The following is a 26,318-nucleotide window of genomic DNA, read 5'->3' on the forward strand; positions in this document are numbered from 1 at the left end:
CTGCACCAGAAACCCCATCAGGTCGCTTGCAGAAATTAGCACATTAATAGAGGTAGGCTTTTTATTTCTAGCTCAACTGACGACCTAGTTCTAACAGTTAAGGTTCATCACTGGTGCGCTGTATATCTGCCATCACAGTGCAAGATGATGAAGCATAATAGAAAATAATAACTGCATTCATCTTATTCACACAGTGTCCATTTTGCTTATTATATCACACAGAGTGACAACAGGCTAATTAGTAAAGACACCCGATACCTGATCCTCAAATTTCTACCGACACAGATCCTGAACTAATGTAATCTTTCTGCCCAATAAGTGCCTGTAAATCCTGATATTAATAACACTTTTTAAATATTTTATTTCAGGCAAAAGCAGTGTTTGGTTTTACAAATAAAACATATTTAAGCTTGAATAAATGCCATTTACTAGTTGGATAACATTCCCTTTCAGAATGGTTTTGCTATGCTCCTTGGCATGATTTACCATTAAATGTTTAATTAAATTTTATGTGGCTGTGACTCCCTTCGATACTGGCAGTGAGCATTTTTACTACTGCTTGTTTCAAGGGTGAAATAATCCCACACCACAGCAACAGATGGGCTGCAGTCAGCAACTAGACTAAACTAGATGGAGTGGACCTGTATGGTAGATGTTTCCAGTGAAATGGCAAATAAAAAATGAAATATGGTACCTGCTTCTTGAGATTCCAGTTCATTTAGCTCCACTGGAACATTCTGATTGATAATTCATAATAATCTGTCCTAATGGCAGGTGTCTCTGAGCTTTGGGACACATAGGGCAGAGCCAGCAGAGGCGGCTTTTCTTACCGTCTCTGTGTCTGAGCCTGGATCACTTGTGGGAATCCTGGTGGTGGACAAAGGGAGCCTGGACTCAGAAAGGACCAATGACATCACAGAGAGGAAGGTAAGCATGATACATCAAAAACCATTGATGATACGTGACACTGATTTTGAGCAAGTGTAAAGTCAATAGAGGAGGGAGTTGTCCTCTTACAGTCATTGTCTCAATTTATTGTGGCTTATCTGCAATCACAAAGAAACAACTGTAAAAGTTCAGTCAGAGAACTCTCAGTCTCTGTGTTCAATCCTAAATTATGCTCCGAGTTCCCACATTGTCCTCTTCCTAACATGTGCTGGACAATGACTTGTAAAGGCACTCCTATGTAATTCAATGCCCAGCACACACCCATGTTTCAGAGTTAAAAGATAGGAACTGGGCTTTTGAAAAACCTGGCCAACAGGTTTCACACCGCAGAGCTCTTTTGTTTGACCTTTGATTTCAACAGGCACATGGCCCGTGGGAACACTTTCAAGTGTTTTTTTTTTTTTTGCATCTTTTCTTAGTTTGGTCACACTTTAGTGTAGGGGGGACATTAAGCCATAAATAAGTGTTATCAAGCTAATAGCTGGTAATGAACGGTATTACAACAAACGTGTTAACACTGTGATATATGGGGGAATGGGTGCACAAAAGGTTGGGATGCTGTGCAAAATGTAAATAAAATGATATGCAAATCATTTAAACCCTATATTTTATTGAAAATAATACAAAGACAACATATCAAATGTTGAACCTGAGAAATTTTATTGTTTTTTGAAAAATATTTGCCCATTTTGGATTTGATGCAAACAACACATTCCAAAAATATTGGGACGGGGCAACAAAAGGCTGGTGAAGTTGTGTAATGCTAAAAAAACACCTGGTGGTTAATTGGCAACAGGTCAGAAACATGATTGAGTATAATAAAGCATCACAGAGAGGCAGAGTCTTTCAGAAGTAAAGATGAGGAGGGTTTCACCACTCTGTGAAAGACTGCATGATCAAATAGTGCAACAATTCAAGAATAACGATTCTCAACATACAATAGCAAAGAACTTTTGCTTTTCATCATCTACAGTACAAAATATCATAAGGAACAAGGTTGAAAACCAGTATTTGCTGGCCGTGATCTTTAGGCCCTCAGGCGGCACTGCATTAAAAACAGACATGATTCTGTAGAAGAAATCACTGCATGGGCTCAGGACCACTTCTGAAAACTACTGTCTGTGAACACAGTTTGTCACTGCATCCACAAATGCAATTTAAAACTCTGAAATGCAAAGAAGAAAATATATATAAACAGGATCTAAAAACACTGCTACCTTCTCTGGGCCCGAGCTCATTTGAAATGGTCGGAGAGGAAGTGGAAAAGTGTCCTGTGGTCTGACAAATCAACATTTGAAATTCTTTTAGGAAATCATGGACACTGTGTCCTCTGGGCTAAAGACCACTCAGCTTGTTATCAGTGTACAGTTCAAAAGCCAGTATTCATTATGGTATAGAGGTGCATTAGTACACATGTCATGGCACCCAGACGACATCTTTTTCAGGGAAGGCCTTGATTATTTCAGCAAGACAATGCCAAACCACATTCTGCATGTATTACAACAGCATGGCTCCATATTAAAAAAGTCCGGGTGCTAAACTGACCTGCCTGCAATCCAGACCTGTCACCACTGAAAACATTTGGAGGGTTATGAAATGAAAAATATGGCAAATGAGCCCCAGAACTGTTGAGCAGCTGAAATCCTATATCAAACAAGAATGGGAAAACATTTCACTTTCAAAACTACAGCAGTCGGTTTCCTCCCAAATGCTTACAGAGTGTTGTTAAAAGAAGAGGTGATGAAACGGTGGTAAACACGCCCCTGTCCCAACTTTTTTGGAACATGTTGCTGGCATTAAATTCAAAATGGGCATATATTTTTCAACAATAAAACAATAAAATTTCTGTTTCAACATTTGATTTGTTGTCTTTGTAATATTTTCCTTTAAAAATATGGTTTACATGATTTGCATATCATTGCAATCTATTTGGTTTACATTCTGCAGAGTGTCCCAACTTTTTTGGAAATGGGGTTGTATATATAGTCTAGTTCTTTGTTCAGTACACTTCTAAGCAGTTTATTTACGTTTAAAAATTTTTTAAAATGGAGATTGTGTGAAAATAACTAATAATTACAGTATTAGTTGTAATAATGCACAACAAATACTTTGTTTAGACTTTGTTATGCAAATTATCGAGCATGAATTATCATCTCAGTATACACTGAAAAGTGTTTAATTAGCAGTATTAATTCCTAAAGGTAGTTTAATTTTTTGCTTTTTTGAGTTTATTACTGAAGAACTAATACGTCTCTAATACTTCAAGATGTATTTCAAATTCTAAAGTGCACATTTAGCCACTAAAATCTTGTATGGAACACATACTAACATTTCAGTGAAGTTTTCAATGTGTTTGGCAACAAAAATAACATAAATAAGTGTTTAATTTGTGATGTAAATTGACTTAATGAAAACATTCTGAAGTATTGCTGATTTGGTCATATTAGCTCTAAAGAAATAACCTCCAGAAGTCTTGTAACTTACCTAGAACTTATAGGACTCAAATGCTGTCAAGTATACACTAACAAGATGTACCTTGGTAAGGTACAAAGCTCTTAGTGTTTATTGTGTATTATTACAATTACTAACTAGTTACAACTAATAAATCACATAACAGACGTGTAACTATGTACTAATATAGGCCATAATTAATGAAGCTAAATACATAGTGAATAAACCACTTTGAAGTGTTTAATTTGGACTTCAAAGAATAAAGAACAAAGAAATAAAGTGATAATGGATTAGCACATTGCTGTTTCACGCTAACAAAACCTTCGCAGGTCTTTTTTCATACTGAATTAAATAGTAACCATAAAAATAATACATTCATTCAAAAGTTTGAAAAGAAGACATGGTATCCCCTAATTTTTGTTGGCCAGTGTATGCTGATCTCAAAGTGGGTTTTGGGGCCATTAGGGTTGAGTGTTTTCTTTTGTTTCTTTACTAATGTGTTGTTATTATACTGTTATAAAAGAAAGAACGGTGTTGTCTTTTTGCAGGTGATAGAGGAGCTGTCTAAGTTCAGTACAGAGGTTTCTCAGCCTCTGCTGGATTGGATGAGCATGAGGGATCCATATTCAGTCTTCATGGTAGCATGAAAAGGCTTTATCTGATCTCACATTTATGACTCATGTTTCCATTCTCCTATGCATAGTTAAGAAATAAAGCAAAGGGAGTTAACCATGGGGGTTTAAAGGCTCTTCCGTTTCGTTCCCTAGGCGAGTGGTATGACTGTCCTGACAGATGCGAGGCTGAACCCTGTTTACACCTACCTACCTGTGTTTAGGCCTGAATTACGTAAGTCTAATAATAGGGGTAAATGAAAGAGAAATGCAAATACTCTTAAATGCAAATATTACACGGACCATATGACTTATGAGATCAGATGTTTTGGAGGTTTTAAATAGGTGCATCCTAAACATGTAACTCAACAAATCAACTGTTGTAGCAATTTGACCAAAGCTATGCTACTGTTCAAAAGTTTGCTTGTCATATTAATGATTACTTTTTCACTTATAACTTGCACAGTGTGGAGTGAAATGTTAAGAACTAGTCACTTCAAAGTAAAACAAGGGTTTATTCACTCTTTAAAGTATTTTGGGAACCAAAAGAATTTATGACAAATAGTAGAACAGTTAAAAAAGTGCAAATGTTAATTAATAATAAACTATAAAGATCACTAAAGTACCATGAATAGCTGTTTGATTAGCAAGATCCGGTCCCTGAATTTGGAAAATGAGCCATTCTGGATATTAATTTTAATGAAATAATAAAAAAAAGTTACCCTCGATGCATTAGAGCTTTCTGAATTATTATGGGATCATCCACAGCTTCATTCATCATTAAAAATGTCTTCATTTTTATGGCTAACTAAAAACTGTTTGTAAAATTTTAGAATATTAGACCTATTTTGTACATGTATTTGTAGCCAAACTGGTTTTATATTATTGAAAACAGTGATTAATAGCATTTTAGTGGTAGTGAGGGGAAATATAATAATGTGTTCTGGACTGAAGATGACCAGGGGTGCTCACAGCTCCTTTCTCACAAAGTCTCTTGTCTCCCACAGCAGGGGAGGGAGTGCAAATGCTCGCCCTAGAGGAGGAAGAACAGCAGCAGCGCAGGAATTTCCCTGAGACATGGCTGTGGCTGGACATCAACATGAAGTATGGAGCAAAATAACACCCATCTGCCTGTTGCCCTCTCTCTATTTAAACCACCTGCCACAGAAATCCTCTTTATGTCCAGTGATGCCTCTTGTAGGACAATTTGGTATAAGCAGTAAAGTGTAATTTTCATTGCGCTGACTAGGGGGCACTGCCTACTGTTTGTGTAGCATGGTTTCTAGTCTTTATGTAATATTTCAGGGCCTATTTTAAACACCCACAAACAAAAAGAGGGGACTTTATACTAAGTGAACAAGTGGGATGCCAATGTCAGAAGTACTAATTACATACAGTGGGGTCCAAAAGTCTGTGACCACTAATGAAAATCCTTCTGTTTTGATACTTTTTGCTCTTTGAATTACAGTCAGTCTACCACAACATTTCTCCCACTGACTGTGCCGGACAGCATGACTTCCTGGGTGGCCACTGCCTTTGTAATATCTGAAAATCTGGGCTTGGGTATTAGTGCTCCTGTGGAGGTAACGTGCGCTTACTGACTGGTTATAAACATATTCAGAATGCAGTCATACCACAGGAAAAAAGACCTATTGTATAATGGACACTTATTTACTCTGAGCGTCTCCCACAGCTGAAAGTGTTCAAAGACTTCTTCCTGTCCCTGAATCTCCCTGCTTACATCATCCGCGGGGAGCTGCTGCTGCTGGAGGTCAGCCTGTTCAACTACATGGACCGGGACCTGGAGGTGGGCCTTCTGTTCTACGCCAGCCTATAGTGTATCATGCTGTGTCATGAGTATATGTAATATACCACCAAAGTTAACCAACTGACACTTCTTTGGTTACAATACGTGAATACATTTCTCTCCAATAACAGTATTCTTTTGGTATAAATAAATCAATGTAATTTTACTCTAACTTTTATTTCTCATAAAATCAATAGCTATTTTAATTTTTAACAACCATTATAGTAAAAAAGGAGAAAATTCTGCTTAATATCCAACCTGACGAAGTAATTAGCTGTTTGCTGTTTTTATTTTTTTTTTTACTATTTCCTTTTTGTTAGTTTTGAATAACAAGCATGGCAGACCTTTATTCAACCTAAAGCAGTTGCTGAACCTACAACTGAGAGCCTGTTAGCTAGCTAATTAAGCTATTGTAAGCTAATGTTTAAGATAAGCTAATAGGTTAGTTTAGCTGTCCACAAAACCCAATGAAGTCTTATGCTGCCTTTACAAGTTGGCGCTGAAAAAACCATTGTTCCATAGTAGTATGTGACTGACAATGGCATGAAGCCATGCAAACGTTGGCATGGCAAAAGCATCACCAGGAAAAATGGATGATTATCAAAGGAGGGCTTTTGCAGTGTATACTGTTTATTTAAGGTGAAAAAATCTGATGTCCTGTATTCTTGTTATATAGTACTGGATTAACCTGGGCTTCAACAATAAGGCATTCAGAGGCCACTGGTTCCCAAAAAAATTCAACTGGAAAAAGTTGGTAGAATTGAACTCTTAACAGAGTTTCTACCAATTTTCTTTTCTACCAATGCTATGGTGCGCTGCAGCTGCTGCTGGTGGTGGCAGAAATTTCAATCGCTGCTCCTTTGAACCGCCCACTTCCAGTATGTTGAATCATTAAGCATGAGTTACTATTCTTTCCATAGGCGAATATCATAAAGTAACTCACTTGAGTAGTTTTTCAATGAAAGAGCTGTTAACTCTTTTTACTTCACGGAGGTAGACGTATCAAACAGGCCTTTGTTTCTTAGCCATATTTCAGACTGGACACAGGGGGCAGAAGCAGAGTGCCTTTTTCCCTGCTGGGTTAAAACTAATTCAGGGTTTATAGTTTCAGACTTTCTGAAACGCATTCCAGAACACACATATGTGTGTCATGATTACATAAGCATAGCTCACTCAATATGGAATTCATTTGTGTCAATGCATGAAAGACCACAAGCACATAGTTCTCGGTTCTTTACAGAGCAGAAACAGGCTTTATTGTTTCTGAGCGTTAATATGAAGACATTACTTTTACTTGCAGGAACCAGTTAATCTATCCCTGAAACACCAGTTCTATTACTGGAGTATGAGTGGTAGTAGAATATGTATTAGAGTATGTATAAGATACAGTAGAATACGTGGTACAGCATGTATAAGATACAGCAGAATATGTAGAGTAAGTATAAGATATAGTAGAATATGTATTATTTATAAGCTACAGTAGAATATGTATTAGATTATGTGTCAGGTACAGCAGAATATGTATTAGAGTATGTATAAGATACAGTAGAATATGTATGAGTATGTATAAGATACAGTAGAATATGTATGAGTATGTATAAAATACAGTAGAATACGTGGTAGAGTATGTTTAAGATACAGCAGAATGTGTTCCAGTATGTATAAGACACAGTAGAATATGTAGAGTAAGTATAAGATTAGAAGAGTAGAATATGTATTATTTATAAGCTGCAATAGAATGTATTGGATTATGTGTAAGCTACAGTAGAATATGTATTAGATGATGTATATGGTACAGTAGAATATATATTAGAGTATGTATAAGATACAGTAGAATATGTATTAGATAATGTATAAGCTACAGTAGAATATGTATTAGATCATGTATATGGTACAGTAGAATATATATTAGAGTATGTATAAGATACAGTAGAATATGTATTAGATAATGTATACGCTACAGTAGAATATGTATTAGATCATGTATATGGTACAGTAGAATATGTATTAGAGTATGTGTAAGATACAGTACTACTTTCATAAACAATTCAGCCAAAAGCAGAATGAGTGCGAATGTTACTTACAAAACTTGTGCAAAACTAACATCATGAGTGGGGTAATTTTAACAGACACCTCTAGTTAATATGGGCAATTAATTCAATACGAGTCTATCATGTTTGAACCAGAAGAGCTTTCCAACACATACATGTATAAAAATATGCATAACAATAATTATGAGTGATGAAAAGAGGCTTGGTCAAATTTATTGAAATGTCATCATGATACAACTAAATGATATGGTATTTACATAATATCTTTACAATGTACTTGTTGAATCTGTGCATACAAATTTCAAATAATTAACCGTCTTAACTTTTCTATGGAGAGACATGGACCTCTGTCATTGTTCCTCATGAGTGGCTTAGTTTAACAGTGTGTTACGGCTAACCCCACTGTGTGGAGGCCGTACTCTAGCCTGACTAGCTCTCACTGTAAGTTGTACTCACTGTGTAAAAAGTTACTTTCATGGTTCTTCTTCAGGATGAAATATCTGTCCAAATGGTGTGAAAATTCACAGATATGCTATTTAAATATGATATGGTGACCTAAAGCATGTTGTTGCACAAAATACCCATGTTTCATTTCCCCTACAGAGTATTTCAGTAACGGTTGCCATACTGTGTGGGCGCAAGAGATATACTAATAAAGTTTAAACAAAAATCATAAAAAAAATCTTAACCCTGAGGAAATTATAATTATTAGATATAATTAGAGGATTAGTGGATATTTTGAAGCACACTTTTTTTAAAGCGCACATGAAAAGTGTTCACCCAAGTCTCACTTCACCTTCTCTTTCTGTCATACCTGTCTAGGTGTTCGTCATGGTCCAAGAGAGCAGTATGTTTGAGTTTGTGTCTCCTAGTGGTGAGGACTCTTCTATGGATGGCATGATGAGGGTGTCTATATGGAGTCAGAATGGCACTACAGTGCTGTTCCCCATTAAAGTCATGGAATTAGGACAGGTGCCCATCATCGTCAAAGCCACCTCCCTCTATGCCTCCGATTCTGTCTACCAGACCATCCTGGTCAAGGTAACATGAAAAACAATTCCTTTAAATGCTTTATGGTGATGAAATATTTCATCAGTTTTGAATATTGATTTAGCATTCATTGAATATTGTTTCAGTAATGAAACACAGACTTCACTTGACCAGTTATGATCTCTCTCTCTTAGAAACAGCTGCATCCTCCAATCCAATTTCCACCCTTTTCTTGGGCCCCAAATGCCTGTTTTTCTGACCACATTAAGCAGACTGAGAGACACAGAATGAAGATTTATTATGTGTCCTAAGCCCTTAGCATCTGTACTCTGTACAAATCAAATTAAGTAAAAGAGCTTCTTGAAGGTCTGACCGTGTCATTAAAACTTAGCATCCACTTTATTAGAAACACCCACCTTGTATTTCCACTCACTGAGCACTTTATGAGCTCCATCTGACTATATCAAACACAGCAGTGTCACTGCTCGGTTGAGAGCTGTCCAATACCCAAAAATATCCAAAAGTGGTTCAGTGGTCAAAACCTGGCCAATGATAAAGAACTAGATGATGGAACAAACTGTGCAACAGCAGATGGGCTACAATCTTGAACCGGGCACGAGCAAGATGGAGCTACAAGATTTCTAATGGCCAGTAAATGTACATTATCTTTTTTTTTTCTTTTCTTCAGCCCGAAGGAATAGAGCAGTCGTTTACTCAGACACTGTTTCTGGAGTTTCCCCTGAACAAGATGATCCTGTCCAGAGAGCTGGAGTTTAACTTCCCTGTAAATGTGGTGCCAGGCAGTCAGAGGGCTATGGTGACTGCTGTAGGTATGTCAACTGGATCAGCTCTGTTCCTCCTTGCCTTCAATTCCACCATTTGCATTTACGCATATAGCCAATGCGACAGTGGAGCAACTTGTAGTGGAAGGCTGGAGTGATTTATAACTTACAGTTAAGCAACTTGCAGTGGCAGGTTTATATTGGAGCAACTTACAACCGGAGTGGACTTACTTACAGTGGAGCGACTTGCAGTGGTAGATTTAGAGTGAAGCATAACTTGTAAGTGTCTTACAACATACCGTGGAGCTACTTTCAGCGGTAGCGTGAAATGACTTATAGTGATGCAAAGTTGTAGTGGAATGGTCTACAGCGAGAGGCTTACAGTAGAGAAACGACCACACTAGCACCTCACCAACTCTTACTGCTGTAGCAGTGGCATTCCTGCCTGGACAAGTAATTGAAACTTCAATCTTCCGTGTATTCTAGGGTTTCAGTCATGATTTTTCTGTTGTGGCCGCCATATTTGGGACTGAATTTCTGGCTGCGCTGCACAAATGTAACTAGAGGTGAAAGATGGCTAAAATTAATCAACTTACTTGGGAGGAGAAGAAGTTGACAAACAGTTATTATACACTTATACAGTTCCCCCCGAGCTCCTGGTCCCATTAAACTGGCGGAAAGTTATGTTTTCCTGACATATATATTTATCTCATACAAAACCCCTCTCCCTATTCTGGAGAGTCTCAAAGCATTTAAAAGCACAGAAGCCTACTGGCTCTTCACGTCAGTGTGGGTTCCATGGTGTTGCATAAAGAGGAGAAAAAACTCTGTCATCATAGGAAGGGTAAGGCGACATCAGCTAATTAACACAGATATGAACAATGCTAGCCTTTAGATAACTTTTGCTAATGTTAACAGCCGAGATATGAACAGTTGTCCCTCTAACGGAGCTGCAAACAGCCGGGTATAACTTTACTTCTCTGTGTCTGGAGATTTAAATGAAGTTTGAATGGAGTAACATAAATGATAAATATCAGACTGAATGTCGTGGGTCGAAAAAACTATGTTGTGTTTCGACAGACATGATTTTGTAAGTTTGCTACTGCAATTAGTGCAGTTCCTCAGCTCCAGTCCTGCAACCCCTTCACTGCATAACTGTGGTTACCCTGGTTAAAATACCTTATATTATTAGCTAATTAATCCCTTCTGGAGCTAAATGAGTTGTGTACAGCAGAAAAATATATAAACTATACAGTACGGGGGGGCTCTAAACCCGGAGTTTGAGTGTAGTCTCTCGTCATTCTCGGCTTCTGTCGCACAGCATATTAAAGGCATTGCGCTAGGGTAGTCACCCCCTGATTCGGTCCTCCATGACAATACGCGTGTGACGTTACGCGAAACGCGAGAATAGGATGATGTTATCCACTACATTATCTCAACCACCATTCAGCAGTGCTCTGCCCTTAGTGTTTATGGCTGCTGACTACACAATGTTACAACACTGTTAGAAGACATTAAAGCATATTTGATTGCTTGCTTTAACAACAATCATGATTCCTATCTTTTCCCCTCTTTTTATGTTTCTAACTTCTTAACTCACTCACAATCCCTTTTATCTCTCTTATTCACTTTCATCCTCCTTTTTCTCACTCCCCTCTCTCTCTATTCATTTGTCTAATAAAACATAGGCCTTCCTTGGAAACACTGACATAAGATGATAAGCCCCTAAACAAGTTGATCCATAAATATTTGAAGGGAAGCAGGGGAATAATGGCACTCTTGGCTGTAGTTCACTCTTCTGCATGTTTTTTTTTTTTCTTTTATGGCCAGCAGCTGTGTGATTATGTTCCTTGCCCTGGGCGCATGAGGCAGTGAAACGTTCTCTTTTCTGTCACGCTACTCTACTTAGCGGCCCTCTCTGCTTGTTTGGAGCTGTAGTGGGTTGGTGTAAACATGGGCGCCGCTTTAGGTGGTGCTGGCTGTAAATATGCGGAAAAGGGGGTCTTTTAGCTCTCTCTCTTACTTGGGTGTTCTGTTGGTCAGCAGGCAAGGTGATTCACTGGCTGACGCGTGTGTATGTACATGTGTATTTTTGTGTATTTTTGTGCTTTGATTTGAATTTCTGATAGTCAGACTCCATTATCTGTTTCCTGTTTGTGTGAATGGTTGTGAAAGGTGACCTTCTGGGGCCATCCATCAGCGGTCTGGACGCGCTTATTCAGATGCCATATGGCTGTGGTGAACAGAACATGATCAATTTTGCCCCAAACGTTTACATCCTGCAGTATCTGAGCAGTACAGGCCGGATTGATGAGGAGATCCGTAGCAAAGCTGTGACCTACATGACACAAGGTGGGCTAAGTCTAACCTCTTTACCACTTTCAAGCTAGTTTTTCAATGGCAAAAGTAGACAATTTACCCCGTGAAATTGTTACCAAAATTTGGAACAATTTGGAACATCAAATATTTTAGAAAGTAGCAGGCAAAAAAGGTCTCCAGTAGTTATTTTCATGCTACAATCAAAACACTGTGATCCCTTGACAGCCTAATAGGCTCTTTTCACAAGAAATGGAGGTATGTAAACACCGGGTGAAACAAATTCCTTTACTGCCTTACAGAAGGTTATTAACCTCAGAAATACTGGAGTTTGTATCACGTAGCTCACCATGGAAAGGTACGTCACTTCATCTCGTGGCCAAGAATGAAACTCAAGGATGTGTCCACAATGGTTGGAGACCACCAAACACACAATACTGTGTTAGTCCTGTGTGAGCTGAATAAAGCATACATACATTCTTTGTGGGAGAATTCCTTCACAGCTATTGGAGTAACTTACGATTACAGCAGCTAATATCTACAGAGTGATTAAAGCGATGGATAGGTGAAAATGACTACAACCAAAAGTTAGATTAGCCATGTTAGCTGGAGATTTTGCTAACAAGAAACTAAATGGCAAAAAGGTAAACATACAGGCAGGGGGGTGTGCCGTGACATTTAGGTCCGTAGTGCCACTGTAGACGTTTAGACGTTTTCTACAACCACAAGCTCCAGTCCAGTCTACTCCCCGCTGAGCACTTACTCTCTCAAAAGCTGGCAGCATTTTGAGGGGAAACATGAAACTGAACTGAAAGTGGCCGGTAACTAGGCCTGGGCGATATCTAAAAATAATTAGCTAATAAATATCTGACTACATCGCCCTATCGCCCAGGCCTACTGGTAACAGCACCAACTTTAAAGCTCAATCAGTCTTCATTTTCAGTGTAACATTAATCAGCAGCAGTGAAATGCTGACACAAAGATACTTCACCTCCTTATGACAAAGTTTATGCCTTTGTCTCACCTAAATGCACAAACCCATTTTTCCTCTTCCTCATCAGCTGAGAAGCCATCGAAACTGAGGTAAGAGCTCAAGCACTTAGGGAAGCTGTACAATACATAGATGCCATGTTGTCTGTCCTTCTTAATTGAGGCAATACGTCTGCTCATTAACCTTGTTGGAGTGGTAAAGACTCACTTGTCACCAAATACACATGTATTGAGCTATTATGACTTTTCGAATTAAAACGGCAATAACTTGCTTATTACTCAACTGACTTGATCTCTCTTGAGCAGGTGGTGATCTAATGACAATCAATATGTTTGCAAGTGCAAAGCAGATTTCTTCATTTTTGACAAATTGCTGTGTATATACTGAGAGCTAAAAAAAAAGCTAGTATCTAGGTCACACAGACTACTCTCAGGTGCTTTTATTTTTGTTTTGTAACTGCAAACATTAGCTGTCTGGAACAACAGGAGAAGTATCGTCTGCACCTGACGTTAAAAAATAGACAAGTTTAGCGCTGGCCCTGGTAGAAACACAACAGTCTCACACACAAATTCATAAATGTAAATAATCTTGATGCACATAAAAATGGAATAGGACCCCCAAAACGCAGCAAGAAGGTGCTAATCTAATGTGATTATATGCTGTATCTATAATGCCCACTTACAATTCATTTTTCTTAATGATGTTCATTAATGATTGTCTTAATAATCCGATAACTGCAGAAAATCTGATTTTGTCAGTAATCTGATCAACGCATTTACGTGCACTTGAGTAATCAGAAAACGCAAAAACTCCTGGTTCACATGAGTGAGACAATAACCAGATTTCTCCTTAGAACCGGCGAATAAACTCGAAGAAGAAGAAGAAAATATGAACATGCATCATATAGAAGTTGAAGAATATTTAAATCCTTCATTTTGTCAGTCATGTGTTTGGTTTCAGTGTCGCTCCGAAAGTGTTTTATTGCCATTTCACAGGTGCTGTGTTAAACACTGCTTGCTTATTTCTGGTACTGTGACCTGTTTTCACACATGCACAGACTGAGGAATCCTAAAGAAATCCAGCAAGAGTATACATGAGAAATCTAATTACTGAGCTTAAATCAAGCTCCCTTTATCAGATTTCTTAATCGGATTTCTAGACTTTACTCCGATCGAAGAAACTGGAGTGTGATTTTTACATGACCATTTGAATAATCAGATAACTGCAGAGATCCGAGTATGACTGGATTATTGAGCGCATTTAAACACACTCAATGTATGAAATATACTGTATAAAATAGTACAACTACTTCACATTAAGTAAAGATACCCAGTATAGGTCATTAAATCAAATGAGCTTAATAAAAGCCAGAGAAAATTTGCATTCTCATGATTATACAATCCTGTCCCACTTTCTGAGTGTTCTATGTTCTTGAAACAGTATGATTTTGGATGCTACCTTTCCTTAACTTCTGCTCTGTAATTGTACTGAGTGCAGTCCGGCAGCTGTGTTGACATGCCTGACTGAACCCAACACAGCATCTATGTATGTGTCTATGGTCTACTCAGCCATTGGTGTTGTTTTAGCAGAAGCTGTGTAACCCTGCAACAAGTACTTCCAGCAGAATAAAGTGGAAATTTGAAAAAGGTCTACAGTGCTAAAAGCATAAAAATACAGGCTAAAACCCCCAGATCAGAGTCAACAAGTGAGAAGCCTCATCAAATAGCAATCACACAGATCACATGGATTACTTCCTGTATTAGCTACATAAGCTAGCAAACAGTGATTAGGCTGTCATCGTTCTCTTGTGTTTTTTGTACCTGTGGCTTCATATTACTTTAAATGTTTTAGCTACATATCTTGGTAAAACCACTGAATTAAGAATCACAAGAAATAGGTTATTAAGTCATAAAGAGATAATAGTAATAAGTGTTGGCTGTCTGATTATAAACAGGTTATGAGCGCGAATTGTCATACCAGAGGATAGACGGCTCTTTCAGTGCATTTGGAGACAGCGACTCTTCTGGTAGCACATGGTAAGCCCATTCATGCATAGAAGTACATGCCACATACATATAAATATATATATATATATATATATATATATATATATATATATATATTTGTCATAGTATCCAATTATTGTCATAGTATATACAACACAATTCATACGGCAGTTATGTTAAAGATGTTAACTTTGACAGGCCCGATTATACATCATGTCTTGAAGCTTGTGGATCTCAAGTGATGTGGCTGGTTCAACTATGGTCAAATACACAAACCCCTGGTTACATTCTTCATTACTTCTAGGTTATCTGCTTTTGTGCTGAGGTGCTTCCTCCAGGCTCGGGCCTTCATCTACATCGATGAGGCAGTGCTGATGAGGACGGCCTACTGGCTGAGCGCCCAACAGGGGCCAGACGGGGCCTTCCAAGAGCCGGGCCGGGTCATCCACACCGAGCTACAGGGCGGGCTGGACAGCTCTGTGTCTCTCACTGCTTATGTTCTTATGGCCCTTCTGGAGGATGTGGAATACAATGTATGGGGTATTTTGTTTAATTATTTCACACTCAAAGCAGAGAAATTCCGATGAAAGTGTGAATTCTAATTTTTCACCATATTTGTGTTTATAAGTAGAAGAGGAGATATTTCATTATGACTTGAATTTGATAGAAGGTGCAGTTTTGCATTGGGCAAAGAAAAAAATGATCAATCTTGTCAGAGATGGAAACACAAACTTGTCAATACAGAATGTAAATCATATGTAAACATAGTTATGTGACTATATATAAATGGTCAATTTATATTACATATAAATGTAATGTAAACTGAAGGGTTAATATGCTGTTTGTTGTTGTTTCTTGTAATCTGTTAGCGTACCTTCTCAGGCCAGGTATCTGCTGCTATAAACTACCTGACCTTAAAACTCAGCAGAGGCATCTCCAGTAACTACAGCCTGTGTCTAGTGACCTACGCACTCTCTCTGGCCCAAAGCCCGCATGCTACCACCGCCCTCAATGAGCTGATGAACAGAGCCCAGATACATAGTAAGTAGACACTGGAGGAGATACAGGATGTTTTTTTATGTCAAATTTTGAGCACTCTCATCTAGTGCTGGTGCTATAAAAGTTGCAAGTGTTGTAGAACAAATTACTTAAAACTACATAAAACGTTTCTAAAAAGTATAAATCTCAATAAGTGAAATTTTTTACCAGCAGTAATGAACGTATAGTTGAAGTCATACATTTCAAAACAGGAAATGAAATAGTTTATTACCTAAAGGTAAGGCTTAGAGTTATTTCATATGTGATTTTTAATTTAATCAGCTCATTCTAAAATCAGCATAAAGAAACCATATAGGCTAAAGATGGCAATGGCAACAGGACGTGTTTTGGCTTTCAAATCCAGAGACGTGTTCAGGAGGACTTATTTTTTTCAGCAGGCAAGCAGTAAAATCTTATATCATTGCTGGGTTTATGCACATCACAGATCCAATCTAAACAACATTTGGCCATTTTGTACATCGTGTGGCCCTTTCTTTACAGACATCAGGTTTGTTCTGTATTGTTCATATTACTTGATGGACTACAACAACCATAAACTTAAGAACTAAACCTGTGTCACAGCTCACATGATGACTTGGGCAGTGAGGAAACAGCTCACGAATAATTAACTACAACTTCCATGAGCACTTGGATATTTTAAATAAAATATATAAATGAAAATGTACAGACTTGCAGACTCAATGGTCTTTCACACTTCTGCAATTTTTTTCCTGCAAAGGATTCATTTCTCCTAGCACATGGAAAAATATTGTCACATTCCACCGCCCTGCTAAGGTTAATTAAACTAGCTGGGCTGGAAGATGCATCTATTCTGCCCATCAAAGGTTTGGAGATACTTTGTGCGGAAATACTCAGAGCTTCATGACTGCAAAGTCTTCTTTGCTATAAAGAGTAGATTTTGCATAAATAGCGATTTGACAGTTTTCTTTTTCCAAACTTTTGTGAAAATCTTTTTGCCCAAAAATGGTTTAAACACCTGAAAGGTGCTAAAATGTGTGGCTTTATTTGTAAGGCAGCAGTGTCACTAAGATTTGCACAAATATTTCCAAGTGTTTTACCTGGAAAATCTAGGTGTCTCCAAACATTTGATGTGCAATGTAAAATCAATAGAAAACTAGCCATTAGCCATATGTTTATATGCAGATTTACCTTTCCCACTTAAACATGCCAAATTTGAATGCTTCTGAAATCGGAAATTCAAAGAACATATGTGCAGTGTATTAACAACATGGACAGTGTAACCGAAGAGATTCTGTTTGCCCAGCTGTCCTGCTGTTTGGGGTTGTTTTAATACACTTGGTGTTAAAGACTTTAAAAAAGGCAGATGTTGCACAGGTGTTCATGGCTTTGCTCTCTGTATTTCAGATGATGTGCCCACATGGAGCTCTCCGGACTCCAGCTTGTTGGACTCTTGGCAGCCGCGCTCAGCAGACATTGAAATGGCGGCCTACACGCTGCTGTCCATCTACAAACAAGGCAGTGTGGAGCACGGCTTCAGTCTAATGAAGTGGCTCAGCCAGCAGAGGAACCATCTCGGAGGATACAGTTCCACCCAGGCAATAAAACTCTTCTACTGAATAGCCAGTTTATCAGGTCCACCTTGTTTAAACAGTACTGTACAAAATAAAATCCAGGAAAAAAAGAAAACATATTTAACAGAAAATTACACATAAGCCTCCAACACTAAGTACAATATTAACTCTATCTGAAATGTAGAGTAAGGCTTTAAGGACCAAATGTGTAATTGGGATTACTAGAATTGTGAGAATCAGCAAATGCAACCAACTTCTATGACTGAACTTTGTAGGTGTGCTGAAATATCCCTAAATATTAACAGAAGGTCTAAAAGCAGAGGATGGACAGGCTAAATACTTCAAATTAATTATTTATATATATATATATATATATATATATATATATATATATATATACACCTAACTGTTCAATTAGTTTGTACCAAGCAGTGCCAAGACAGTCTTGCTAAATTAAACTAAAATGCTGAAATATCCCTGACTAACAGGTTCTAGCTATTAAGCTGATAAAGGACATGTTTGGAGAAACAAGATGGTTAATACAAATATACTCACACTTAATTTCAATGTAATTTGAGCAGGAATGTAAATTGGAAAAATCTGTAAAAAAAAGGCACAATGATAGTTTTCTGAAATAAATAGTAAAGACTGGTAAAGAGTAAAACCATAGAAAGAATCATTGCTTTCTTTTACAGCCCAGGTTCAGTTTAGTTTATAGGTAATAAACAGGTATGTACTATGTAAGACTTGTACTTCTTGTACTTGTACTTACATCATATAACTACCTGATACTTTTTATCCCAAATATTTGCACATTACTGTGGAGTTTATACCTCACATTTAACCAATTAATACTCAGAACCTGTTGGGATTTTGGTGCAAAGGAGAATTAATGGCACAAGCAGTCGTTTAAACAGCAGTTACCGCTTGCTGGCTAGTTACCTGTCACCGTTGAGAAATCATCTATTTATTGTCATGGTTGGGAAACTAATGACATGGAAAACTACCAAACTTGCCTAAAGTTGATTAGAAGGATCTCCCATCTTCCCATCTACCATCTTCATTTTCAGATCTATTGATCTGGTGTCAGTTGAAATCATCATTTGAAGCGATGTCATTCGATGTGATCACATGATGAATTACCAGTGCTTTGAATCACTGTTTCATGAAACTTAAGTTGGCTGCAGTTGCAGCTGAGTTTTAAATGGGTTGCAAATGAGTTGTCGAACACTCTCCATTATATAACTCGAGAGAAGTTTACATTATCAGAAGTTTCACTGTGACCCATGCATGGTTGCTTTGAGATAGAATTAATATTTTAAGCAAATACTGAAGAGCTCAGTGAAGAGCTAGATCGTTAAATAGTTTTCTGAGAAGCTAAAGACCAGCTGCCCCGTGCCTTGTGTCTAGTCTTAGATGGCCTTTGTTTTGCAGCTTGTTTTAAGATTAAAGGCGGCCTAATCAAAGCTGCCAGGCCTGCCGCTATCTGCAGATTCTTCCCTTCTCCTTTCATGTGTGATCTAATGGTTGGCAGGTGATGGATTAGTTGTGGTAAATGTTCCATAGAGCGCAGGAGGTTCGCACCTGCTTGTTACAAGTCACATGATAGCAGCTCCGCTAATGACACCAAACAAAGCTGCACAGAACAACAAATCCACAAATGTGTAAGTAACAAAGTAACCCATGGTCTAATTTAACCCCATATAAATATTTTAACCGTAAGAACAGTCCTTCCCCAATAATTGCCGTGTTTTTAGAGGCTTTATTGAATTTGCTCAATGTCCTTAGATCACGTTTTATTCACTTTGTGATTCCAACATGATCACTAAACTTAGAGAACAAGCAATAATTTTTGTAGTTTTAATGTACATTAACAAGATTTTATTCCAAATACACTTGGACAATTTCTATTGGCACACCTTGTTCATGCAAAGTTAGACTTGTAATTGATGTAAAAAAAATAAAACAAGGTTTTAATAAGAGAGTGATAGTAGAAATTCCCAATCTTAATCATTCCTTAATCTGAGATTTTTTGTGCAAATTCTTGCAATCAAAAGAAACTCTCATTCTCATCACTGTCATAGCTTGTATTTTCTGTTCTCTTTTCAGGACACAGTGATTGCACTGCAGGCTCTCTCAGCCTATGCCACCCTGAGCAGTGTGGAGCAGATTGACCTCACCATCACAGTGACTGATCCCAGAGATGAAGTAGCCACCTTCACTATAAACCGAAGCAACTACCTCCTGTACCAGAGCCAAGAGGTCAGCATCAACATTAACCACTGTGAGCCCTATACTCTATAGGTCTGTGTTGATTTTGTGAGTAATTCTGCTTCTAATTTAACAGATTGAAGCCAAGGAGGAGCTCCATATCCGGGTGTCAGCAATGGGAAAAGGATTTGCTGTGTTCCAGGTACTGTATCTTCCTCTCACATAACCTCTACCATTATTTAAAATGGTGGAATGATTCTTCAAAGTGATGGAGAATGTGTATATGATTCTGCTGTTGTTACAATGTCAAGCTTATAACCTTTTTTGATGCTATATATAGAACCATTTTCAAAAATGTTGACGAATGACAAATCATTTTACCATTCAAAGAGCCATTTAAGCATGAAATGATTCTATATAGGCGGCACGGTGGCGCAGTGGGTAGCGCTGTTGCCTCACAGTGAGAAGGGCTTGGGTTCGATTCCCGGCTGGGTGACCAGGGTCGTTTCTGTGTGGAGTTTGCCTGTTCTCCCCGTGTCTGCGTGGGTTTCCTCCGGGTACTCCGGTTTCCTCCCACAGTCCAAAGACATGCAGTCAGGCTAATTGGACATGCTAAAATTGCCCCTAGGTGTGTGTGTGTGTGTGAATGTGTATGTCTGTCTGTCTGCCCTGCGATGGACTGGCGACCTGTCCAGGGTGTATCCTGCCTTCCGCCCAATGACAGCTGGGAAAGGCTCCAGCACCCCACCGCGACCCAGAAGGATAAGTGGTTTAGATGATGGATGGATGGATGATTCTATATAGAATTCATGGTTTTAAAAAGATCCATCCCATTCCTAAAATAACTTTGAAGAACCGTCTTTTTTAAGACATTAAATCAATAGAAATGTAAAAATGAGAATCTTTAAACTGTGCCTTAAATGCAGTGACTACAAAGACTGAAGAGTTGAACCTTATTGCTTAAATCAAAAAACAACTAAACATGGCAAAAGTAACCAGATTTAAAGCTGAGACATCAAAAGTTTTAGATCAGCTTAAACATACTCGCAGTCTGATCTGGATAAATTACTCCTTCAGTGTGGCAGAAGGCAGCTTTTTTTGTTTAATTGCTGGATACTGGGTTTATTGAAAGGGATAGTCTTCTTTGTCTTTCTCACTGTTTCTCATCAGTCACCGGTTGGTAGGACAGGCCACATCTCCATGATTGGGTCCAGGTGCGACTAGAGTTCTTGTATTAATCTTGCTTCTATGTCTTTGTGTAGTACGGATGAAAGTCTGTTGACAAACATTTGCTGCCTTGTTCTTACCTCACTTGTGCACCATTATTAAAGTAATAAAGTAGTTACTTTATTAATCTGAAAATTACTTATTAATATGAATTAATTCATATTTACACAAGTTGTACTTAAAATATTTTTGTGGCAAGCTGCTTACTCAAAACATTTAAGCTGTGTTAACTTCTGTGTTTTGGTATAAGCATCCAGCAGATCCAGCACTACATGTATGTTGCCATATCAAAGAACTAGAATTAATAGATAACTCCAGAAGTAACAAAAAACGATTTATATGAGCGATATAAGCTGACCTGGTAAATTTGAAGACAAAAAAACATTATGGATAAACAAATATCTGTAAAATAAAGTTAACTTGTTATAACCTAATATTAACATTTGAAATAAAGAGCTAACCAACAGAACTGCTAAAAGGCTAGGGAATATTTTCTAGTAAATAAAAGTTGTGAGCTCCTTAAACGCACCTTAAACGGTGGATGTTTTAAGTTTCTCCTCAATTCAGTTAAAGGAATTTCTTTGGGGGTCTTCTAGTGCTTTTAAAGTTGTTGATTAATTAAAAAAAGCCTTTAGTTCACACCTGTTTTAAAATATCATGCAGACCGTTGCTTTACATTGATGTTGAGCTGGCTTCTCTAATCCAAATCCAGACTTTGACAAAGAAATCAGATACGTCAAAAGCAGTCTGGGACAAATATGTAAGGATATGCAAATATGTAATGATATCTGACAGTGCCATTGCACATGTAATTATAACACAATAGCTTACCCTGAAAGCCGATATGGGAAATTTTCATGACCTTTACAATGGAATCTCAGCTGTGTATTTAAAGCAGTATGACTTCATGCATAGGCAGCTGGAAATCTCCTCTGGAGAGCCTGCCAGTGCCTGGGAGATTCCAATTTACAAGGTATTGCAGACGAAAGCAGGGGTCCAGCAGCTGTGAGTGATAATCAGGAAGCAGGGCGCCCTGCGTCATAACACTCACTCTCTTGAACTGCACGGATAAAAAGAATGACTGTAATTGGGAAAATGTTCCATTGTTGTTAGCGCACAGAACTGCTCACCCACAGCAATGCGTAATTACACTGCGAGCTTGGCATGAAGCTTTCTGTACCCTTGACTCCAAATGAGTTGTATTGTTCTCCTCAGTGAGATACTAGCAACATCTTGAGATGCTTTTCTAGCTCTGGGCTGTTGTTTGCAAAAAAAGAGAGAAAAAGAAAAAAGAAACAAGAAGTGAAAACAGATTGAAACTTCAATGGAAAAGAAGGAAATGATTTGTTATTTCACATACTCAGCTTTGTGCAAATGAAGACACTGAAGCGTCATAATTAAGGCAGTGATTAGCCTTAATTGATCTGTTCTTTTCATCCCCAATTCTATTAGCTTACTACATTCTACAACATAGAGGCCAAAGGGCTGTCCCGCAGACGTCGTGATGCCCACACCCCCGAGGCCTTTGATTTGGACATACATGTCATGGACTACGACCTGTACAATATCTACATTTTTATATGTTTCCGGTAAGAGACTGAAACTGATGTCTTGAATGATATTACACATTGTCACAATGTGCGACTGAAGCATATGCATAATGATGCAAAAGAAGGTTCTTGATTAGACTACAAAACATTTATGTGTATTTAAATGTGCATCCCTCTCAGGTTATCAGAGGACCAGGAGTTGAATCAGACCGGCATGGCTATTCTGGATGTTGGCCTTCTCACTGGCTTCAGTTTGGCTCAGAATGGCATCCTCATAAACAGCCTGGTCAGAAGAGTGGAGACATCACCAGGAAAAGTCATCCTCTACTTAGATTCAGTGAGCGTTCTCTGTCATTTGTTCATTTCTAGCCAATGTGACTACCTGAGCAGATGATTATTGTTATGGACTGCCTCAGGGCCAGACTCCTCCAGACCATAATTTCCATGACATAGTAAATGCTATATACCACCAGTTCCAGTAAATTCTCCTTTTTTCTAAATCCCAACTTCTTTGAGTGGACCCAATAGCTCTTCAATTACTGCACTGTTCCACACACTGCAGATGAGAATTCATTATGCACCATCATTACAAAACTAAATCTATATGGACCCAATTCCATCTACTTTAGTTAAGGCTTGTCTGCCTGCTTTGTGCCCCCTTAGAGCCAAGATTGAGAATGCTTCTAATGCTGAGAATGCTTCTAATATTAATTAATTAATAATATTGCTGATACTGTACTTCTTCTAAAAAAACACCCCTGCAGATCCAACAAACTACAGACCTATTTCTAAGTTAATCTTTTTGGCTGTAAGTCCTTAAACAAGTAGTAGCAGATCAACTTCAACATCTCATTTAATTGATAAACTCTTTGAACATACATAATACAGATATTGCTTTCATCTGAGTTGCTAATGACCTGTCTGGTGCTTCTGATGCAGGACAGAGTATCAATTCTCTTGGATTTATCTGCAGCACTGGACCGGATACTCATATACTTACCAATCCCCTGAATAAGTTATGTGAGACTTGAACAGATATAAAGTGATTCCATTCCAACCTCATCGGCAGGCAGCATTATGTCACTCTGGGCGCTTCTCATTCTATCAGAATTGGGTAGACACTCTGTAAATATGGTCCTGGTTATAATTTTGTTTTGCTGATGATACCGAAATCTATGTCCATACCAGTCCTACTGACCAACTTCTAGCTGTTTGGCCTGCCTCCAGGACGAGAAAACATGGATGAGCAGTAATTTTCTTAAGTTTAATAGCAACAAGACACTGGTTATGCTTCTTGGCTCTCCCATTTCACTTAGGAAACTGAGTGATTTTAGTACGCATTTTGACTGATCCACCCCTACATACTGCTAGTGTGGTTAAAAGGAGATCTAATCCTGCTCTCTCCTTTTAACCACACATAATACTAAAACAGCATTTTTCCACCTTAAGAACATTTCCTGTCTCCATCCTACACTCACTGCATCAGCAGCTGAAATGCTTTTACATGCATTTCTGTTTTTCTCTTGGATTATTACAGTGGTCTCCTCTTTGAACTTCCAGATATATAATGCATATATTTTAAAACCCCTGTCTACTGATTTTCATCACTTTGTTCTATTTTCTATGGTTTCTGTGATGTTTTTACTATGAACTGGCAAATAATGAATAATGTTGGTCTTTTCTGTTGAGAGATTTTTTAAATTACTTTTTTTCAGCCATTTTCTTGTGTTCCATTTGAGTTGGGTGGGACTAATTTGGTGCAGGTGATATTAGATCTGCCAAAGTACCAGTCAGAGTTAGCAATATGTATACATCAGCTACTTGCCTTCCTCTTCCTCACAAAGTGTCTGTTCTCCTGCTGCTCCAAATCCTGTCCAAAACTCCCAGCAAGTAAGGTTATTTAAGCTTTTCTAAATGCTCACTACTGCTACTGGTACAGGGTTGTTTATGTTCTCAGAGAGATGCCACTGTCAATAGTTATACAATCTGAAATGCCCAGACAGTTCTGAGCAGGCAGTAGCTCAGATTTTTTGAAGCATCTATCTACTATTAAATTGTATTAATGTGTATATATTTCTTGAACATGGTAAATGCTTATTCCACAGCATACGTTTACTCTTAAAACAAAAATGTAAACATTTTAAACCATGTCAACAGGGGCTTTAAAACACTACTTCTCACTCTCACTGGTGCCTTACTAACTGATTTACTTCAGAGTTCATATTAACCTGAATCACGTGATTTCCATCAGTTTACTAATCAAACCAATGAGTGTATATATCATATATACCATACACACAGTCAATGGTTCAACTCTTCTGTGACCAGCCTTTTACTCTCGTTTATATAGCTTGTGGATTTTTGTAACTGGGAAGGCTCCAGAGTTTCCACTCACTGATTTGCCCATAGATCTTCTGTGAGTACTGTCCAGCACAGTCTGCTGAAGGCGCTGAAGACATAGCTTTAAAAGCTATTTAAAACCTGTATCTGAATAAGAGGGCACCAATCACAGATTCCATCACAGAAACATTAAGCATGGACGCAAATGGGTTATGGATGGTTCATGATGCACTTCTACATATTGTACAAAGGGTCAAGCTACAACAATGAATCAATTTTCCTGTTTTTCTCCTCACAGGTAACCAAGATTGAAGAATGTATTGAAGTTCCAACCACAATGGAATTCAAAGTGACCAGTGTTCAAGATGCAGCAGTTGCCATTTATGACTACTATGAGCCACGTAAGCTACTCTGATTCCATCCAGACAAAATCTCATACAAATTGCTTTGCTTTATTTGCTTGAATCTTATGTCTTCAGCAACTCTTGTTTACAACTGCATCGTCCCATTTCCTAATTCTCTGCAGGGAGGAAAACAGTGAAAACCTATACATCTGAGGCCAGACGAGACTTGCCAGTTTGTCATATCTGTGGAAAAGACTGCTCTCAGTGTGAAAATAATGAAGTGTCTGTGTATGATAGCATCCTGTCTTCACACCAGAGCAACTATTTAGTTCAGTGCCTGGCCTTTGTTCTTCTTATCACCTTAGCACTTTGCTTCTGAGTAAGATGTTCACTGAAATGTGAGGTTCCTTCACATTGGTGTGAAAGTTTCTGTTGTGTAATTTGGAACAGGATTTGGAAAAGAAAACCCAAAAATGGAAATACAGATGTGGTGGTCAATTGATACAAAGTGAGTACTGCAAAATATCTGCAGTAGGTCAGTAAAATAGATATGCATATTACTGTGCACTGTAAAAAGTAATGCATTGAATGTACTTTCCACATGAATAAAGCAGCAACACAAGTTTATCTTTCAGTTTACTTACAATTTGCAATAACTGTGCAAATTTGCAATAACTGTGCAAAAAGTATACTTACAAAAATAATTTCAATGGATTACTTTTATGCAGTGTAATTAAATGAACTGTAATTAATTCAAATTATACATATTACCACTTTAGTAAGAATGTGAATTGTCATTTGATGTTGAATCTTGCTGCTCAGCTTTTAGAGAATTCTGACGCTGTTTGAAATGAATTAACATGGTTTAGAAATAAATAGCACCCTTTTTCAGATGATAATGATTATATGCTAATACACATTGTGAATAATTACAAGATAAAGAACTGAATAAAAAGATTTTGGTTTTATATACTTCTGTACTAAGGCGCAAAAGTATACTTTCACTCAAAGGCTAACTGGGCAACCGCAGAACTGTAAAGAATCTCCAGCACCTCCTGGCTCTTTTGAAGTGCAGTAAATGATAGACACTGTGACTGAGCCA

General features: G+C 38.0%; 1 protein-coding gene across 2 annotated transcripts in view; it reads left to right on the forward strand.

The window, feature by feature from the left end:
* Positions 1-26,105, forward strand: part of cd109 (CD109 molecule) — a 39,632-nt gene extending 13,527 nt beyond the window's left edge. Inside the window, exons 15-33 of one of the 2 annotated variants that reach the window (XM_036582166.1) lie at positions 775-927; positions 3,948-4,037; positions 4,167-4,245; positions 5,018-5,114; positions 5,479-5,593; positions 5,704-5,817; positions 8,691-8,909; positions 9,547-9,688; positions 11,816-11,992; positions 14,902-14,983; positions 15,258-15,486; positions 15,823-15,994; positions 17,378-17,568; positions 19,654-19,806; positions 19,892-19,957; positions 22,435-22,571; positions 22,713-22,869; positions 25,171-25,273; positions 25,399-26,105. In XM_036582166.1, the coding sequence (XP_036438059.1) occupies positions 775-927; positions 3,948-4,037; positions 4,167-4,245; positions 5,018-5,114; positions 5,479-5,593; positions 5,704-5,817; positions 8,691-8,909; positions 9,547-9,688; positions 11,816-11,992; positions 14,902-14,983; positions 15,258-15,486; positions 15,823-15,994; positions 17,378-17,568; positions 19,654-19,806; positions 19,892-19,957; positions 22,435-22,571; positions 22,713-22,869; positions 25,171-25,273; positions 25,399-25,595 (2,673 nt within the window). In that variant the 3' untranslated portion in view covers positions 25,596-26,105. The remainder of the gene's footprint in view (positions 1-774; positions 928-3,947; positions 4,038-4,166; positions 4,246-5,017; positions 5,115-5,478; positions 5,594-5,703; positions 5,818-8,690; positions 8,910-9,546; positions 9,689-11,815; positions 11,993-14,901; positions 14,984-15,257; positions 15,487-15,822; positions 15,995-17,377; positions 17,569-19,653; positions 19,807-19,891; positions 19,958-22,434; positions 22,572-22,712; positions 22,870-25,170; positions 25,274-25,398) is intronic. The other variant, XM_036582167.1, reaches the window with a different exon arrangement.
* Positions 26,106-26,318: the final 213 nt, after the last annotated feature.

This window comes from Colossoma macropomum, unplaced genomic scaffold, assembly GCF_904425465.1.
Source record: "Colossoma macropomum unplaced genomic scaffold, Colossoma_macropomum, whole genome shotgun sequence".
NCBI classification, from domain to species: Eukaryota; Metazoa; Chordata; class Actinopteri; order Characiformes; family Serrasalmidae; genus Colossoma; species Colossoma macropomum.